The 19,579-nt window shown below is 38.7% G+C and overlaps 1 protein-coding gene across 5 annotated transcripts in view; it reads right to left on the bottom strand.

Moving 5' to 3' along the window:
- The window catches only part of atrnl1a (attractin-like 1a), a 450,037-nt gene that overhangs the window by 18,365 nt on the left and 412,093 nt on the right, over window positions 1–19,579 (bottom strand). For all 5 annotated transcript variants that reach the window (XM_041790223.1, XM_041790225.1, XM_041790224.1 and 2 more), the window contains one exon: window positions 9,866–9,980. In XM_041790223.1, the coding sequence (XP_041646157.1) occupies window positions 9,866–9,980 (115 nt within the window). The remainder of the gene's footprint in view (window positions 1–9,865; window positions 9,981–19,579) is intronic.

The following is a 19,579-nucleotide window of genomic DNA, read 5'->3' as shown; positions in this document are numbered from 1 at the left end:
TTTGCCATTTTATTCTTTTTTTTTGCACTCTGTAACCATTTTTGGCAAATTGCAACCCCTTTATCAACATGTTTTCTGCCTGTTATTGTCACTTCTGACCAATTTATGCCCCTTACTCCCTATTTTCTGCCTGTTAACCCACTTTTGCTACTATTGAACCCATTTTCACCACCGCCAATTTTTTTACGCTTTTAACCAATTTTTGCTTCTTTTTACTCCTATAGCACCTCCTTCTCTGCCCTTTTTGTCCACTTTTGTATCCCATTCTGCCACCTATTGTTGCCTCTGTCAACCCATTTATGCTGCAATAAAACCCTTCTACACCACTTCTTATGCTTGTTTTTGTCAATTTTAACTACATTTCACTTTTTGGTTTACCCATTTTGCCACAGTAAACCTATTTTTTTTTTTCCATTTGTAACCTCTTTTTTTTTTTTTTTACCAAGTTTTCTGCCTGTTATTGCCACTTTTTTACCAATTTTTGCCCCTTTTATGCCTATTTTTTTCCTCTGTTAACCCATGTTTGCCACTTTCAACCATTTTTTTATCACAGCTTAACTTCTCACAGGACCATGATTTTGCTGACCTCCATGGGCCCCTCATTTGGCTGGGCCACAGAAAGCTCTCCTCTTCATCCCCCCTTAAAGGCAGCCTTGTCTAGAATTATGCTCTCACGGGGTGAATTTAATAGCAGTTTTGGTTTCCCTTCTTCAGAGAAACATGGAAGCAGAGAAACAGGGAAGCCATATCTTACCAATGCCTTGTGTCTATGAGCTTTGACAGAAAAAATAAGGCCGTGAGGATTTATGGTAGCCAAGGTTGAATTTTTAGAACCTATGGAAATCATCGTAGGGAGAAAGAGGGCTTTAAGATGCTTTAAAGGATATCCCATTGGTTTAGAAAAAGCAAAAACTAAGATCCAAGTATGCCTGTTCATCTCATGATGTCACTTTCTTGGTCTGAGGCCAAAACCCACAAAATGCTACACAGAGGTAACAACCAAAAAACTACAAAGCGAGTATATGTGTGAAGAAATTGGCTGTTAAGAGGGTATAAATTGCAAAGCTGAAGCCACAGTCTCTCCTCTTTTGAAACCAACATTGGTGTTTTCTCCCTCTTAAACATGAAGGGTCAGTTAATGGTAACACCTCAGGGGAGCAGAGCAAAGGAGGACGAGACAAAAACAAAGAGAAAATAGTGCGAGGGAAGGCGAGCTAAAATGGGCCTGCTCATCGAGGATTCCTCTTGAAGTGTCTCCCATCGAGGGTGGGCGGAGCTAGCCTGCAGTGACTTCATGTTCATACATGCCAACATCAATGGAGGACTGCTGTCTGACCCTCTGCTGAGAGCCTCTCTGGGGAGCGAGGGGTAGGAGGATGGAGGGAGAAGAGAGGGGAGACTGGGGATGGATGATGGGTGGGCGATTTCTTTTTTTAATATGACTTTTATCTGCTCCTTGGTGTTTTTAAAGATGCTCAATCTGTGTTTATGTGTATGTATGTACAATTGCTGTGATCATTCCTAACTCTGATCGTTGTAGACGGCTACAAACACTGATAACCACAAAAACTATTCATTGATTTCACAAGAAAAACAACATAAGTGCCTGGACATCCCCCCCGAGAGCAGCCTGACTAGAGTGAGGAGCCTCTTATCAGCCTAATTTCCTGGAGATAAGACTGACATGTACCAACTGTAAGATACTGAATATAAACCAGCAGTTAACAGTTCTTTCTTACTGATTTGGATATTCATTTAGGGTTTGCATATACACAGGTAAGGCCAGTCAGGGCCTTTCTTTGAGGCATTTGCATGTTCTCCCTGTGCATGCATGGGTTCTCCTGGGATACCTCGGCCTCACTTCCACCACCAGACATGGTCGTTGGGGACTGTAGATGTGAGAGTACCGGGTTGTTTGTCTCTATATGTCAGCCCTGTGATTGACTGGTGACCAGTCCAGGGTGTACCTCACCCTGCAACCCCAAATTGGATAAGCAGTATAGACCCTAACCCTAACCCTAAGGATTGATGGATAGTGCACAAGACCGGTCTTGTGATCATGTTTTGAATGTCTTGGAATCGTGAGCATTTTCACTTAGCCTTGTCCCAGACTTGCCGAACTCTGGATTTTCCATCAAGATCAGTCAAGACAACCACTGATGTGATAATGAGGATAAGCCGTTGCTAATACAACAAATAGCTTCAATTCAAGAGCAATTTCAACTGACTAGGTGATACTTATGTTTTAATTTTTTGATGTCTCTCTTCTGTCAGTGTAAGACGGACATTTCAATCCCTTGCATGAGGTTTCTGCTTTTCCTTAAAGGAAAAATTGTCCTTTACTTTTCTGACTGTCCCAGTCACCAGCATTAGTGCTGGTCATGGTTAAATACTTCCCAGTGGACACTGAAATGTCCTCAATAGGTTGCACGGCCCAAGGGATTAAAGGTCAGTTATATATGAAATGAAGCAAGCATTTTCCCCCTGAATTTCAGAGTCCTGGCAGATTTAGTCAGGCCCATCCTCTTACTCTTCTGAGAAAAATGCTTTCTTTCTTCATTTTCTGCCTGCTCTGCTCATTTCCTGTCAGGTTCTCGTCTTATTGAAGGCTTTGCTTCCTGCCTGGAGAAACAGAAGCTCCTCACACCTTATCCAGTTACATACAGTCCGTGCTATAAAAGCCAAAACTACCAACAGCCAAAACAACAGCACCCTCTCAAAAAGCTGCAAGAGAGACGGAAAATATAACAAGATTAATATCTGGGGGACTAAATGTATGCATGTGAGTAAAGGGGGAGTGTGAGAGGTCGACCGAGGTGGATGGTGGGCTGGAGAGAGAGAGACGATTGGCTTCATGCTGACGGTGCATAAAGCTACAGACCTTGATCTGGTCTGTGAGGAAGTGCTGCTGTCTTTTCAGTGATTTCTACAGCCGTGTGGTTGTTGGCTCAGGCAGGTGGGGGATATCACATGTCGTCCATCCATAGGGGCAATATGAGCTCAGACTGTGTAAAGTCAGGATGTCTCATTTAGGAGAACAATTGATCCAACAGTCAGTGCTGAAGGGAAACCAGGTTGGTCTGACCACATCAGGCCTTCTGTAAAAGGTGCCATATGTCAGGATGTTTTTTTGAGTTTTTAATTTTATCATTATGAAAAAATGTGCTCATGCTTAAAGAGGGGGTATTATACTTTTCCGGTTTTTAAAACATAAATATAAAGTCAAAATATTGGATGTCCATACTTCACATATGCAAATTTTCAAACCGCAAGATAAACGTATGCGGCAGTAATCTTGGAATTAGCGTGTAAACTGATGAAAACAGTTCATTGAAAATCTCTCTGAGATTCTCCCTGTGTTCTCCTGAGATGAGATTTCGATGGAGCAAACTGATGAGGTCATCTCAATAGGATCTCCTGAATGGTTCGTGGTCCGCCCGTGCTGCTGGCAAAGCAGAGCAGACCGCCTCCACAAGGCCTTTTAGCATTTAGCATTTAGCAACGCAGTAGTTAAACACTTACCAAACAGATACGTCCTGCGCTGCTGCTGGTTTTATTCCCCCTCTCTCTCCAAACTATCAGGGTCAGACTCTGGGTCTAACACATCAAAATTCACCATAATTTACTCAGTCGGACTGGTTCATTCAAAGTTTACAAGTACTAGCCTAGCAATATAGCCACATCGGAGGGGGCAGACACAAAACATTGAGTCCTGTCGCCGGCCAGCCTCCGAATAATCGGCCAATCGGAGGAAAGCAAGTCCGTGGAGCAGGGGGAGTTAAAGAGGCAGCAGCGAAAACGAAGCGTTTCAGACAGAGGTTAAAATAAAGGTTTTTCAGGATGCCAGTGTGAGAAACATGACGAGTTTTTTGAGTTGTAAACCATGTAAAGCTACTACGTGGGTATCAGAGAGATGGTGTAAAGCCTTGAAAAAAGGCAAAATACCCCCACTTCAAAGTTTAATCATATTAGTATCATAATATAATACAATTTAATTCTGCTTTTCTTGGATCTAATCTTGATTTACTTTTTGTATTTTCAGAGACTTCTGCAGAATCCCCAAACACCCCACAAGCTGTTCAACAGAGTGAACATAGTGAATTCATGATGTATCATTTGTAAAGCATAAGTAACCAATTTATATGTCATTTATGAACATAGCTGTAAAATTATTATCAGTAAATTATTATTATTATCAGTAAACCATTAGTAAATGTGTAACGTCATTTGTAAAGCATTATTTTCTTACTTATATGTCATTTATAAACAGAGCTTTGAATGCATTATAGAAGGATCAGTAAATTTTAAGTAAAAGGTTCAGGCAAGGGTTAAAAATCCTTTACTAATGCAGCATTAAGCATTAATAGTTTGGTTTAAAATGACATGAATTCATCAGTAATGCTTTATAGATGATGAGTTAAGTATTTATCAAGTATTTCATATTAATTCTTATAACAATGCATTACTACTGCTGTATTAAAGCTAAATATGTGTAGTTACTGTAAAGTGGGGTCCCTGTTTCTTCCTTAACTTTACAGTTTTAGGAACTTGTGTTTAATTTAGTCATTTGTATGTGTTTTGTGCAATTTGCTCGCAAATGTGCAATATATATACACCGCATTCAAAATAATTATGCAAATTGGATTTTAGTGTCATAAACATTCAATTTTGTGTTATTAATTTAACTCATGGATGGTATTGTGTCTCAGGACTCTCTGTATCACTAAAATCAATCTCAGACACCTGTGGTAATTATTTTGCCAGGTGAACCCAATTAAAGGAAAACGACTTAAGAAGGACATTCCACATTATTAGGCAGGCCACAGGTTTCAGCAATATAGGAAAGAAAAAGGATCTCTCTGCTGCTGAAAAGCCTCAGTGTAATGCTTTGGATAAGGTGTGAAAACATTAGATATTTCATGAAAACTTAAGTGTGATCATCGTACTTTGAAGAAATTTATGGCTGATTCAGAGCACAGACGGGTTCATGCAGATTAAGACATAATGAGGAAGGTTTCTGACAGACAAATTCACCAGATTAAGAGAGCAGCTGCTAAAATACCATGACAAAGCAGCAAACAGGTATTTGAAGCTGCTGGTGCCTCTGGAGTCCCACGAACCTCAACGTGTAGGATCCTCCAGAGGCTTGCAATCGTGCATAAACCAAGGCCAGCATAAACCAGAAACGGTTGCAGTGGATCCAGAAACATGAAACATGAAGACTCATTTTCAAACAGTCTTGTTTACTGATGGGTACCGTGCAACCCTGGATGGTCCAGATGGAGGAGTAGTGGATGGTTGGTGGAAGGCCACCATGTCCCAACAAGGCGCAAGCTAAAGATCTATGAGGGTGGGAGGCAGTTCACATCAAAACAGCAGCTCTGGAAGGCTTTTCTGACATCTTGCTAAGAAATTCAAGCAGAAACCCTCCAAAAACTAACAAATTCAATGGATGCAAGAATAGTGAAGATGATATCAAAGAAGGGCTTCTATGTTAACACGTAACTTAGCCTGTTAAGATGTTTTTGAAATAGCTTTTGATTTCAGTAAATATGACCTCCTAATGCTGCAAATTCAACAAATGGCCATTTTAAGTTCTTTACAACCTATACATGTTTTGAAACTCTGTTGTGCATAATAATTTAGAAATATGCATTTTGAGTATTTTGATTTTTGGAAAAAAAAAATTATCATTGGGAGGTTTGTTTAATAAAATTTGAATTATGCTCTAACAGCTCGATGACATGAAAATAACACTTATCACCAGTCATTTGCATTAACTACTTAGGAAAATCAGAGAAAAATATTCTTTGAACAAATATTTGGAACGCAGCACCCAATTCCAAAAGTGTATGCAAACTATTACGTTTGTGTGTTTATAAAATAGATGTGCTAAATAGAAAGTGTGAAAGACTTTTAAGAAATAAAAACACGTTGATTTTGCTTCCTGGGTGCCGTAGGGTAAGAAGTTGGATGACACTTACCCTTAAGACTTTTAATTACTTACTTTTAAGTTACTTAACATAAAGTATGTGGCTTTCTTTTGCCTGAAAGTTTTTCAGTTCAGATTTACTTTATTAAACTTGTAGAAAGCAAGGGCTAGTAACAAGTCTCCATAGCATCAACCAATCCATTAGTCAAGCTATTTATATAGTTCTAAAACTGAGATCTGTTCTGGTTGAGCTGTATAATGTCTTATGTCCCTTGTCATGCATCAGTCACTTTGCTCAGTGCAGGTCCAGCTACCAACAGTGGATAAATTCTTTATTTACAGACGTCCACTTTATCAAGTGATGTTAAGCCCAAACCAGCAAAACTGAGAGAATATGATGAAAGCTATCTCTAATTTGGTTTTTATTGAGCACAATGACAGAGGGCCAAAATGTGTTGTGTGTCTTCATGTGAAGCCATGAAACCTGCCAAGCAAAAGCGTCCTCTGATAAAAAAAAAAAAAGCATGCAGAGTTTAAGGACAAAACAAAATATTTTTTTCAGACAAAAGGGTGAGGAATACATCCGCAAGAAAACCTGACCTCATAAAAAGCACAGAGAGCTTCTTATCCGGCTGCTCAAAAGATCGCAAAATGTAAGAAGCCACACTCAACTGAACAAGAGCTTGTATTTAGGTTAGAGTTTCAAACACAGCTTCCAAGAGTACAAATGGCAGTTAACACATGTTTAATCAGTGTGAGGGTTATGTGGAGGTCCTTGGATAATTTTCTGCCCTGTAAGGGGTCCCTAACCTCGAAAAATTTGAGAACCCCATGTAGAGATTAAAAAGTGTGGGGCCTAAAATTGAACCTTGGGGAACACCACTTTCCAACATAGTGCTGTCTCTGTACTTTGATTTTTCCTAAAACCAAACTGATACATTTTATAGATATTGCTGGCATTAATAAGATAATTTAACTGGTTAAAAACAAGCCTTTTCTAAAATTGTACACATTAAAATATAAACATATGAACATGTACTTATAAAATTTTACAGATAGCATAATATAGTTACCAGTTCTATGCTATGAAGACACTAACAAAATGGGGAGAGTAAAATTGATAATCTAAAGATAAATCAAAGGTCTATAACCGATAATACAGTGGCTTACCTGCTTAAGTTTGCCATGTTTTGGCTTAATTTGATTTTATTTATTGAGAGTCCTTGGCATTTGAAACTCACCCTCAATAGAATAAAGAAGTTGAATTAACAATAACCCTAGCAAAAATGATCTTCAAAACTCACCCACAGTTCCACAAAAGACTAAACAAAAAAAATACATCAACAAATCAAGCATAAGTAACTGTATGAGTCAGGGAACATTGTGGTCTCTTGTTCAGGAGTTTTAGACTGAACATTGTGTGATTGTAGAGAAGAACATTATTCTTTCTGATTTTCCTCATTTGTTGGTTTTAGGGTTGTCTACAGGAATATACCTGCAGGAAGTGAAGGGATATCTCACATATAGGCTACTGGGCTCACACCTTAGTCCACATAGATTTTAAAGTGATGACTCAAATATTCAAAGAGCAGTGTCTTTAGGCTATAAAACAGCCCTCTACACTTTCAGTCATTCCATCACTCTATGTGCCTGCACTCTGTTTTAATGATGACTCCACCCAGAAACATTAACCCACTTGATGATGCCTCAGACACCATCATGTTTTAGTGTGTTTACTCTACTTTTGTTTAAACTGCCAGAGCCATGTTTCACATGAGAGGTGAAGGGAAGCTGCCTCCGGGCACACGAGAAGCACCTCTCGCTTCATCTGGAGACATCGCTGAGCTGCCAAGTATGGTTCCAGCTTGTAAAAAGGATCACAAATGGCGTGGACTGGTGGTTTTGTGAGCCCACAAAGAGGAACATGTGTGATTTCATGGATCAGAGACAGATGACAGTTTACTACAAAAGCAACAGTCAGAATAAAAAGAGGAATCACCAGTGAGAGCTGATATTTGTTAAACTTTATCATAAAAAGTGACATTAACTGTGCCAGAGAAGCGTCTAGCAGTTGGAGGTATTTACTGTCTGTAGCAACCACAGCTGGCCATTATGCACAACCTGACATTTTACGTTTTAGCACAAAATGTTATTGAGGTAGCCCATTTTTCGCATAAAACTGCACAATATTGCATAGCAGAACACAACAAATGTCAAGTAAGAAACTATCTACAAGCCAAAGTCACATTAGCAGAAACACCTTATAACTGTATACAACACATGAGGGTTTCATAAAAATATGTCAAAAATAAGATCAACATTGTGATTGTCATTATTAAAATTTGTTTTGTTTTGTTTATGTACTCTGCTTTGGCAACAAAGATTTTAACCATTCATGCCATTAAAGCATATTTTGAACTGAACAGAACATTGTGCTGTTTTTGCATCAGGAGGTGGAAAGAAGCTTTGGGTATTCAAGCCAATGAGACAATGCAGTCTCCAAGATATACTCCACTATGATTTAGACTTAGGCCACACCAATGGATTTAAGATTTAAAATGCATCACTTTGGCTACATTTCTGCACATAATACACACAACTCAAGCACTAGGACACCCTGCTCACTCAGTTTTAGCTTGATTTTTTGGGGTGATGTTTAGTATAAATGGGCAGATTAGCTTTTAATGCTACTTTGAGCTACATGATTAAGAGCAGAGGAATTTGTTCAGTTATTTATGTGTTCAGAAGAGTGGCAGTTTAAATGGGAATATTCATGCCCTATGAACAACATTCATAATTTATCAGTCCGATCCCTGATGTTTGATAGCTTCCCTAGTGAAGCTGCTGAGACTATAGCTATCCACTGCAAATCTCTGTGCCCAGGCTTGTACAGAAGGGTAGACAGGGCCAGCTTAACAGCTTGTTCTGCTCCAGGCTTGCTGTCAACCGCTAATAGTCATAATTTGCCGTTGTTAAATGGCGAACAAAGCATTTGTTGGCTTTGGTTTTCCTCTAGCTAAGCTAAGCTAATATCAAATTTTAAATTTAAATTTTAATTTCGCCTTGAAAAAAGGCACCTGAAGGAGGTCTGTAACTGTATCAAAACTTGCTGTCAAATCCAGCGCCATTCCCATTATATTTGGCAAACAATGCCTCATCACATTTCACCTGGCCACGGGCCAAACAGCTCTGCTCATTTGAATGGCAACACCAACACATAACACATCAAAATTGGATTGGCTGATGACACTGTCACTAAACACTGTAACTCCAATAGTAACGCCCAGTTTCAGCAAAAAATATGTGACGTCACTGCGCTACCAAGGAGTAAACTCTGTTGAGAACTGCATAACATGAATCATAGTGACTGTAGACATGTCAGTACAGGACTTTTGTCATTTTTGAAAAGAAAACATCTCACTGCTGTTCTTTATTCTTTTTGTAACGAAGAAATGTCATCAGCTTCTGATAAAACTGGCACTTTAGCAGCATCCACGCCAATCTCTTCTACCATAATTGCACCAGCCTCTTCTTGTTGGTGCTTGCTTACGTCATGACTCTGCCGCGCCCAAAAGTAGGCTACTGCCCCTCAATGCTGATTGGTCCTGTCACTTTCTAACCGGGCCCAAACGGATCAGACGGGAGCTTTGCAAGATTGATTTGCCAGTAAGAAACAGAGAAACTGGTGAATCCATCTGCTTTGCAAGGTTAGCAAGGAACCATAATTGAAAAAATAAATATTTAGGTGACAAAAGTAAATGAGTATTAGGATGACCATCAATGATATTCTAGGGCTTGATTTTTAATTTCCAAGTATTTCGAAGAGTTCCCTATAAGAAGTTAAGCTAATAAACGGTAAAACTCTGTGAAGGTAATTCAGCATGTTTTTGTATTCTGTTCACTTGACTATGTCTATATTTGCATCATTCCTACCAGACTGTCCTGGTGGAGGTACTCCAGACGGGAGTCTTGGCAGATACAGCAGCACCGTCAGAACACCTGCTCTGCTCCCCCAGCACGGCTCCATGGCTATGGGCTTGGGCACTGTCTGCACACACAATGGGTAGAGAAACAAACACATTGAAAACACGTTAGAAAAAATGAGGGCTAAAAATTTCAAAAATCATAGATGAAAAATAAAATTGTTTTCATGATGCAAAAAGAGACAGTATAAACAGCTTTGTGTCAACAGAATGATGGCATAAAACAGTTTAAAGTTTGAATTAACACAGATTACCATCTGTTTTGGCCATTCTCATACCAAGTTGTAATCCTTAATGCTTAGCGTGGATGCACCTCAATGCATACTGAAGACAACTGGATACACCCTAGCTAAGACTGTAAACAGAGGTGGTCTAGAATGACTTCATCCAGATTGGTTTGGTAGTGTGGATCCAACATGCATTAAAAGGCCACCCTTGTCAGCTGGTGTGATCTGAGGATGTCTGCCAGGAAGCAAGCATCTAGTCCAGTCTTGCTTGTACTGATTGAAGTTGAAACTCTTTTGAGAGATCTGGATCATTTGGTTAAACTCAGTAATAGGGAATATAGGATCATTTTCATTCAGTCTTCTTTTGTCCCTGGTTTTGGCTTTGTATTCCTATATAGCAACAACAAAAGCAGGTCTTAGAGCTTAGAGGGCATTTCAATTCTTAGATGTTTCTTTTTCCTTAACCTGCTAAGCCCTGAGTGTTTTTTTTTTTTTTTACCATTTTTTTCTTGCTTGGACATTTTGTCCTTTAAAAGCTTGTAAAAGATCGACCCTGTGGTGCACAGCTAAGCTCTAAACATCCTTTTTATTAGGGACAATCTGGGCTTTAAGAATATGTGTGCTGGAGTAATGTTATTTAAATTTTTATAAAAATATTCGACTTGGATTGAAAATGATTCAATCAGTGACAAAATGTCTAAAATATTCACATATTTACGGAAAAGGTCCTTTTGCTTTTTTGTATTGGCTGATTATGAGCCATTATTCAAAGCAATTTCTACCTGCAGTGACACAGAGGGCCACATCAAGGCTCTATGTCTCTCTTCTCTTCATTGTGAGCCACTCAGTCTCTCTTCTCCAGTTTCTAATTGTACACACGTGCATGACATGACGTGATAATGGAACAGCCTGCCATTGGTTGTGACAGCCCATGCAACATCTGTTTTGGGAGCTCAAGATGGTGGCTAATGCTAAGCTAGCAGCAGAGAAGTTTGAAAATGGATTTTAAAAAAATGGATAAAAAGAAATTTAATATCAGAGTTACTGGTATTGATTTAATCTTTAAAAAGCTCTAGGAAGTCACCCAGGTTCCAGGCTTGCTATAAAAGCTACCAAAAGGGCTTCGAAGGTTTGAATAGCGCCATTAGAATGGCACAATGCAGATCGTCCGGAGGAAAAATGATGATTTATGGTTCCAAAGTTATGTAACCTTTTATAACCTGTACCTCTTCTTGTCATATACAACAGTGTTGGTCTCAGAGGGCTACAGGGTAGCTAAACCCAGACTAACCTAGACTCAGACCATTTATTTATACATGACTGTATTATATTTGCGAATGTAGTAGTACTGTTGATTATTAGGGTCATAACAAACCACATTTTTTTCCACAAAATTCATTTCATTATATACTTCCTTGTTCTTCTTCATGACCATATATCCAGAAGAACTAGAGAGAAAGAAGTCGTTTTGACATAAAGGTGGGATCAACCAATCAGAGACGTAGCTGAGACACAGTAGGATATAGGTTATGTGCTGATGACCAGGATCCTTGCTGAACCAATTTTTTTCTTAAAACAATGTCAATAATACAAGCTTTTGTCTTCCACATGACCACATATCATTGTTTCACACTTAGGTAGCTCATTGTAAGTCTGCCTCAAATGCTTATGACATTATGGCTCATATTTAAATCTAAAAAACAGTATAGACTGAATGATGCTGTGGCTGATATGGGACAGTAGGACGAGATGAGTAGGTGTGTCTTTTCCCCACTTTCTCCAGGGCCCTGTCAATGGCAATCTAAAGGCTTTCTTTTTTTTTTTTTACATCTCAGGGTAGATGCTCCTCAGCTGAACCTCTGCGGTTTAGTTACTCTTTAACAGCTTTTCCAAAGGAATCTATTTAAATGTTTTTTTCCTTTTTTGTAGTCCTGGCTCTCTAGCAAAATGAGATGAGGCTAGCAAATATATGCAGGAAAGCGAGCTAACTCCTAATTAAAATGAAACAAAAATAACCATCTCTGTCCTGCATTAACTACCCCATTCAATGCCCCTGGGGCTGAGTGTACTGTATCTTACTGTCTGTACAATAATATCTAATGGCTGGGATAGAGTTTCCTCACATCTTATGCACTAAAGAGAGTCATTGAGTTATCGATCAGGTTTGACCCTACTGCCACTCTGTACCACAAAGGTCACAGAGACAGACCCTGTTTATTACTGTGGTCTATGGGGAAATGATATGTGCACACTCACATACAGACAGTACATATATCCATAGAGCACAAAACCCTCACTTCACTCTGATGGACACATGCTTTACCCTTCTGTTTTTTTTCTTACTTCAATTTTTGTGCTTCCCTCTTGGCCCTGAATGATGAGCGAGTCTGTCAGCTCATATGACAATTATAAGCTTGATAGGAAATTAAAGACAAGGAGCTTGACAAATCTGAGCAACAGTCATCAGACTGAATGCATGAATGCAGAATGCCTGAATAAGACTTGTAATTGATGTGCTCTCTAGTAGTTTTTGTGTTGCAGATCTGACTTGAAGGCATATATTCTTTCTACCCCCACTGCAAGGAAAGACATTTCTGAATAAATGAAAGAATTTCTAATGAACGTGAATCTGCATGTGAATATCTGTTGGACTGAATGCTGGTTTTAAATTTTATTATGTGTCCATTTATGTTCTAAATAGTGTTAACCAATCGTGTTTTAGAGCCTAGAGAAACACAGGAGAGGTGTAGTACAGTCCCTAAATCACAGTTTTTGTTCTTAAAAGGATTAGGCATGTCATTAAGAATCATAAGCAGATCTATGTGTAGTAGTGCCAAAAATCATGTTATAGAAGTCGTCCCTCAGCTAAAGCATCATCCTCCCTTTTCAAGCAGCTGGTCATACTGATTAGAAAACTTGCCACAGCATAAAGAATAAACATTGCAAAGATAGAAAGTCTTTATCCTGATATCTAGAATAACATATTCAACATAGTAGTTCTCTGTTTCTCTCCTTATGATGCTCTATTCAGGCAGAATAACATGACCAGACAGCCTGCCATTGGCTGGCAGACCCTCACAAAGGGAAAACAATATGGTGAGCAGTTAAGCTAACGGTAATAAATGACTGCAAACTGATTGAAAATAGATAAAATATGGAGCCCATTTCTGCAGCTTAAAAAGAAAAATGTGGAAGTTGGGCAGTTAAAAGTAAGGAATCCTAAGTCATAATTATGAGACAAAAAGTCAAATTATGAGACAAAAAGGCAAAATTTTGAGATAAAAGGTCAAAATTGTGAGTTACTAAAGTCAAAATGACTTTTTATCTTACAATTTTTATCTCATAATTTCAACTTTTTATTTTCACTTTAAGTTTTTACTATTTTTTTTTTCAAGAATTACCTTTCTTCCACTTTTTTTTCTTTTTAATTTGGTGGAAATGAGCTTCAATAATAAAAAGACACTCCGTATCGGGTTTACTGTTGTTCAGAGGCATGGATTGTTTCAATAGGACGGCACAACAGCTAGCTTCAAGAGGAAAAACAAGTAAGGGGCTACGGTTTGTGGTTCAAAAGTTATTTAACTTTTTATAAAATGTTTCACTTCTTGTTGTGCATGACTACTCTGGTCTGGAAGGTTTTTAACAAACACATAAAGAGAATAATTATTGTCACACAGCCTCCAGCCTGCTTACGCAGTGGGTCTTTTCTTCACTGCCCTATTAATGGTAGCTTGTACATGCAGAGTTTTTCCAGCCCCTAAAAAGAATTGATTTCCAGTTTAAATGCTAACATTTAGCATGGCTAAACAAAGCAAAATATAAAATTAAACAAAAATGTACTGCAGACATTTTTTCCAATACTGTATCGGAACAACTCTAAAAATGATCCGATGTCTTTTCATTGAATTTTCATGAGATCCCAAGATTTTCCCTCTGACTTTCATGTTGAAAAAAAAATACAATAGAATAAAATAAAGTATAACATAAAAGTGTATCTGCTTGAGTCCAACAATAAACCATTGTTGTTGAAACATACAGCAATCTTGTTGAACTGTATTCATATAAAGTGGGTCACTGAGGGGGAAAAAGGACCGTCTATGCCCAATGAGTAATAAGAAGTTTACAAAAAAAGTCATCTTTACCATTTGACTGTCCAACATGTCAAAGCTGTACAAACTAATAATGTACTTCATGTAAAGGCACCAGCAGGCATGTATATAAAGAGAGTAATTAGAGGACACATGAACACACTGCTATCAAAGTGGTTATCAACTGAACACAACACATTATTTGGACCACCTTGGTACAAACATAGGATCTATGTACACACACAGAAAGAGACACACACATAAACATCCCCTCTGGTGCTAATAAGTTTAAGTGCTGGAGCGTACGGCATAATTAGAGGCTAGAGGCTCCCCTGTTTGTTTAGTGTTTTCAGAGTGTCAGGAAATGATGAATTCACCACTAACTAAACACACACACAAACAAAGGCACACACACACAACAGACAGTGGCACCAGAACATCCTATTAGCAAGCACTTCTTCCCCCTGCCTGAGATAACACACAGACCAAACAATGAGTCATTGTTCTGTTTTTATGGAGACAGAAGGAGGAAAACAAAATGGGAAAGATAAAAATGACGCAAAAATGAATAACAGGTGTTTGTTGGTACCGAAATTATGAGCAAGTGTCCTTGTTATTGTAAAACAAACACACAAATACACACAATTTAACAGTGACACACACAAATAACAAATGTTCACTTATTATTTACTGACTTCCCTGTCAGCGTTGTTCCCAAGCATCTGCAACCTACTTTAATTTGTGTATGCGTGGTAACTACACACTCATTTCTTTGATCTTAGGTGTGCACAAACCACAAGAAGATGAGCATGCACTTTAACAACCATGTTTATATTACGCTGTTTTTACCATACACTATTTCCTCCAGAAAATTACAGGTTAGTGCAGTAAAGGGTCATTAAAACTCACACTTAGTAAACAGTGGAGATGGCTGCAGAGCAGTAAGTCATGTAAAGGTCACATGAGAGTGTCTTTAAGTGTATGGGCTAACGAGTTTACCCTCACACAAACACAATGAGTTATATAATTGTGAAGCAAAGAGGGCACTATAAATCATGTTTGAAGTGCATTTTCAGTACAAAAAGTGATGGGAAGAAGCCTTTAAATAACCATAAATAAAGATGATTACATTTAAGTGGCTTGTCAGGCTCTGCGGTATATGTAAACATGATTTGGACTTTTGTCAAGGGGGAAGAATGTTGAAGACAAGCTGGATTTAACACCCGAAGCATTTCCAGCTCATTTGTTTGAGGTCTATAGAGGATACCAACTGTTCAAAAAAGGTGAAAGTTGATGCATGTGTACTCTCCAGGACCATAACCGTACTCAGAGTGATTTAATGCAATTGATAACACCATCTTAGGCCAGAGAAAACATATTTGTTCACAATGGCATATGACTATGCATCTTAGTGAAGGTAACCCAGAGGACTTAAGCTGTATGCAACAGCTGTGTAGCTAATACCTAATAAACAGACTTGGCAATGTTCAAAGAGGTTACTACTATATTAACATGGAGATGAATACTAACACCAGTGATCAATAGTTACAACAGATCAGCTCAGGATTCTCAAGCTGTTCTTCTGTGTACAAATAAAAACATTCCAGGATTGTTAACATAAAGATTTGATTAAAAAATGTAAATTATCTACCACTAGATATTTTAACAGGTATGTTAGTCTCTCCAAAGGCATTGAACACACTTTCAAACAAATACCAAGGGATGACTGTGACTCACTGGAAGAGTCAGTTGTCACTCAAGATGAGAGGTTCAATCCCTCAGCAGAGGCCAGATCATCAGAGTATGGTTCTCAAGGCTGTCTTGTGATGTGAATAATCATGAGTAATCAGAAAACCTTAATGCATAAAAAAACTTATATAATCATATGACTAAGGTTAACAACAGCTTCCTCCTGTAGTCCTCCAGGGCAGATGTTAACATGCCTGAGGGTGAAGAGTTGAAAGAGATGGGTGATACGTGAGCAGACAGATCCCGGTCTACTTGGGTCCACTTAAAAAGCTGCCGAATTGAAAGAGGAGAAAGAAATAAAATTGCAGGACTGCAAAGACATTTGGTGACTAGCTCAGTAGGTAGAATTGGTCATTTTGCAGTTGGAGGGTTGTGGATTCAATCCTCAGCTTCAGCTTTCTCTTAACAATCAGGGGCAAGCTTAAAACTAACATATTCCTTTCGAGAGTAAAGTAAAATCTCTCTAGTTGTGATTCTTAAAAGCACCTTGGCTTTTGCCTGATTTTGTTTAAATGGAAAGTGTGAAGTTTCACAAAAATTATGAGCATTGCTATCTCATTAAAAGACGGCAGTGTTGCAGTCGAGTCACCAAACCTCGAGTCCGAGTCGAGTCCCGAGTACCTGGTGTTCAATTCCAAGTCAAGTCTGAGTCACAAAAGAAAAATCTGAGTTGAGTTCGAGTCAAGTCCCCATTACCTGTTTTCGAGTCCTAGACGAGTCCCCAGTACCTAAAACCTAGAACCAAATTAAATTAAATTATTAATCATTTTTAAGCCATTCCAGCTTTACAGGTGGGCTACGCTGATGTGTTTTATTAATGCATGGATTTCTTTATCTTTTTATTTTAAAGGACTAGAGGAGCTGTTCACAGCAGTTGTGCAGGAACAAAACCAAATATCTACAACCCAGTGGTGGAGTAGACTTAGAGACAGAGATAACTTTGACAACCATTTTTAGTTTTAGTATTTAGACAAAAATATTTGTAGTTTTAGTCACATTTTAGTCCTGACAGCCCTTCATAGTTTTACTCTACTTTTGGTCGATGAAAACTGAAAAACATTCCAGTCCAGGATGAGGGTCACAGATTTTTATTGATATTGATACTCTTATTAATATTCCTTAATGATCCCGCTCTTCATCGATAACAATAGTTACATTAAAAGGATTATTTGTTTGCTGAAAAATGAGACCCATTTTTATCTGAACCCATGCTTTACATCTATCTTATACTAAATAGTCCTCCTTTGAAATGACTGGATTTATTCAGATTTCTCACTAATAACCGAAATTGTCAATTTTCTCCGTGTGACATTTGAACACATCATAAAAAGGTCTTAACTTTGCCCCCCATTCGATACTCTAAAGTCTGATGCGTCTTTAAACACATCATAATTTTACCGTATGTCACCTCGTTTAGCTCCCTAATCAGAGTTATGTCACCGATGTTAACTCAGATTTCAATGTTGGATTGATATTTTTAACTAACAGGAATCACTACAAGGTTCAAGAGTTTTTATCACTCTGTCCAAGACTGAGGAGGATTCCTGTATAGCAGCAACAGCAGCTAATATGACGAGCCTGAGCTATTCAGCAGCAGATGAAGATTTTCAGTGATTCAAAGGTAGGCCAACTGCATTTTAGTTTAATTTCTTGTAGATACTGTGGGAATACAGATAAGAGCCACACGTTTAAGCTTCCTATCACGCTATCAGCTCCTCTCTCTGTCGCCCAGTCTTCTCCTGCTCTCTCTCCTCTGGTTTTTTGAACAGACAGCGGGTTAGACACAAGTGAACATGCATGCAGGTGAACGCACTCTGGGCGCTGCATGAACACTGATTAGTTATGAAGGGTTTTCTCACACAAAACAACAAATATTACAGAAAAAAACAGTCTTCAGCAAATAAGGTTAGAGTCCTCTTCTTCATCCTAGAGTCCTGACCCAGCTAAAGCTCGAGTCCGAGTCATCAGCACTCGAGTCCAAGTCGAGTCACAAGTCCTCCAAATCAGGACTCGAGTTGGACTCGAGTCTGAGTCCTGGACTCAAGTACTACAAGACTGGAAGACACATTATACACCTGTAAGATCAGCTGTAGAGCTGAGAGTCAACTATTCTAAGTTTGGACTGTTATCATTATCAGACTGACTACCCGCTTGTTTACAGTCATCTGCCATCTGATTCCATGTCAGTGTAAATTGACAAATGACTGGATTTTTTCCAAAAACATTTTCAAAATCTCATTTAAACCTCTAAACCTGCATTGCTGACATGATCCTGAGGTCTGCATCTTCTTTTAAAGGCTTTTATCCTGCACCTTAAAGAAGTTTGACTTTAGAGTTGAGGGGGGAAAAATCCCAGGTCTACTTTTATTCTCCAGAAATATATTGGTCTGTTTTCAACACTAGTCATTAGTCACAGCAACAAGCCTACTTGTCAATATTTTATACACATGAGGTGGTTGAAGAATTGATGCTGTGCATGGGTGTACACATCCATTAGCAGGTCAACACCCTCCACCAGTCACACACCACTGTTTGTTTTCAGACGCTCAAAAATGACAAATCTAACTGCAGAGCTGTGTGAGAACCTTTGTGTTTGTGCCAGTGTATAAACTTGCGTGAGTAAGTGTGTGTAAATGATGAAGTACGGTCAGGTCTGATGTGACGACTGTAAGAGCTTTCTCTGGCTTCACTCCCAAAGTAATCACAGTAAGTAAGGGAGTGAGAGAGCGAGAGAGCAAGTGAGAGTGAGAGAGAGAGAGAGAGGGAGAGAGAAAGCAGAAGTGATGATTAAGAGAGAAGGATAAGTGAGAGGTAGAAATGAACAGAAGAGAGAAAAGGGGTGGGGGGTGGGTGTAAAGGTTAAAAAGGAGAGTCAGGTGGGTGGAGTCCAGGTAAGCATTTAAATCAATGGTAAATTCCTGCTGAGCTGTCTGTTGGGTATAAAAGCTTTCTGAGCTGACAGCCGCTAAGTAGAGCTGAAGAGAACAGAAGGTCTGACCTGACGGAGAGAGACATGCTGCTCTCTCTCTTTCTCTCTCTCTTTCTCTCTCTCTCTCGTTTTATTTATATTTTAAATATCAAGTGCCACTTAAGCCCAGACAACAGCTTCTGCTGACTGTGTGCAATGTAGAAATTGGCTACTTGGCAATACTGAGCAAATTCAGTCCTTCGTTTATAAGAATTATTGGAGAAAATCCAACAGTGATGGTTGTTTCTAAAGACACTGTTGAAAAAGGTTTTTATTTTTTTTAATTTTTATTATTGTATTTATTTTACTGGTCAATTTTTGTTGTAAATAAACATGTCATTACCATGCTGCAATTATTTTAATGGTCACAGCTTATCATCATTTTGGCAGGCTGACTGATACCCTTACATATCCTACCCATCCATTACTTTTTTAAGCTGATCCAAGCCTTCATTGGACAAAAGCCAGGGTACACCCAAACAGGTGGCCATTCAACCACAGAGCTTTCATTAATAATCATATTCATAATTTCAAACAAGTTAGAGTCACCAATTAACCTAATATGCATGTCTTTGGATCACTGGAGGAAGCCGGAGTACCCCGACTCCTAACAACACCACCACTACTGTTTA

Source organism: Cheilinus undulatus, linkage group 6 (assembly GCF_018320785.1).
Source record: "Cheilinus undulatus linkage group 6, ASM1832078v1, whole genome shotgun sequence".
Lineage (NCBI taxonomy): Eukaryota > Metazoa > Chordata > Actinopteri > Labriformes > Labridae > Cheilinus > Cheilinus undulatus.
This window is presented reverse-complemented; position numbering and strand designations above follow the sequence as displayed.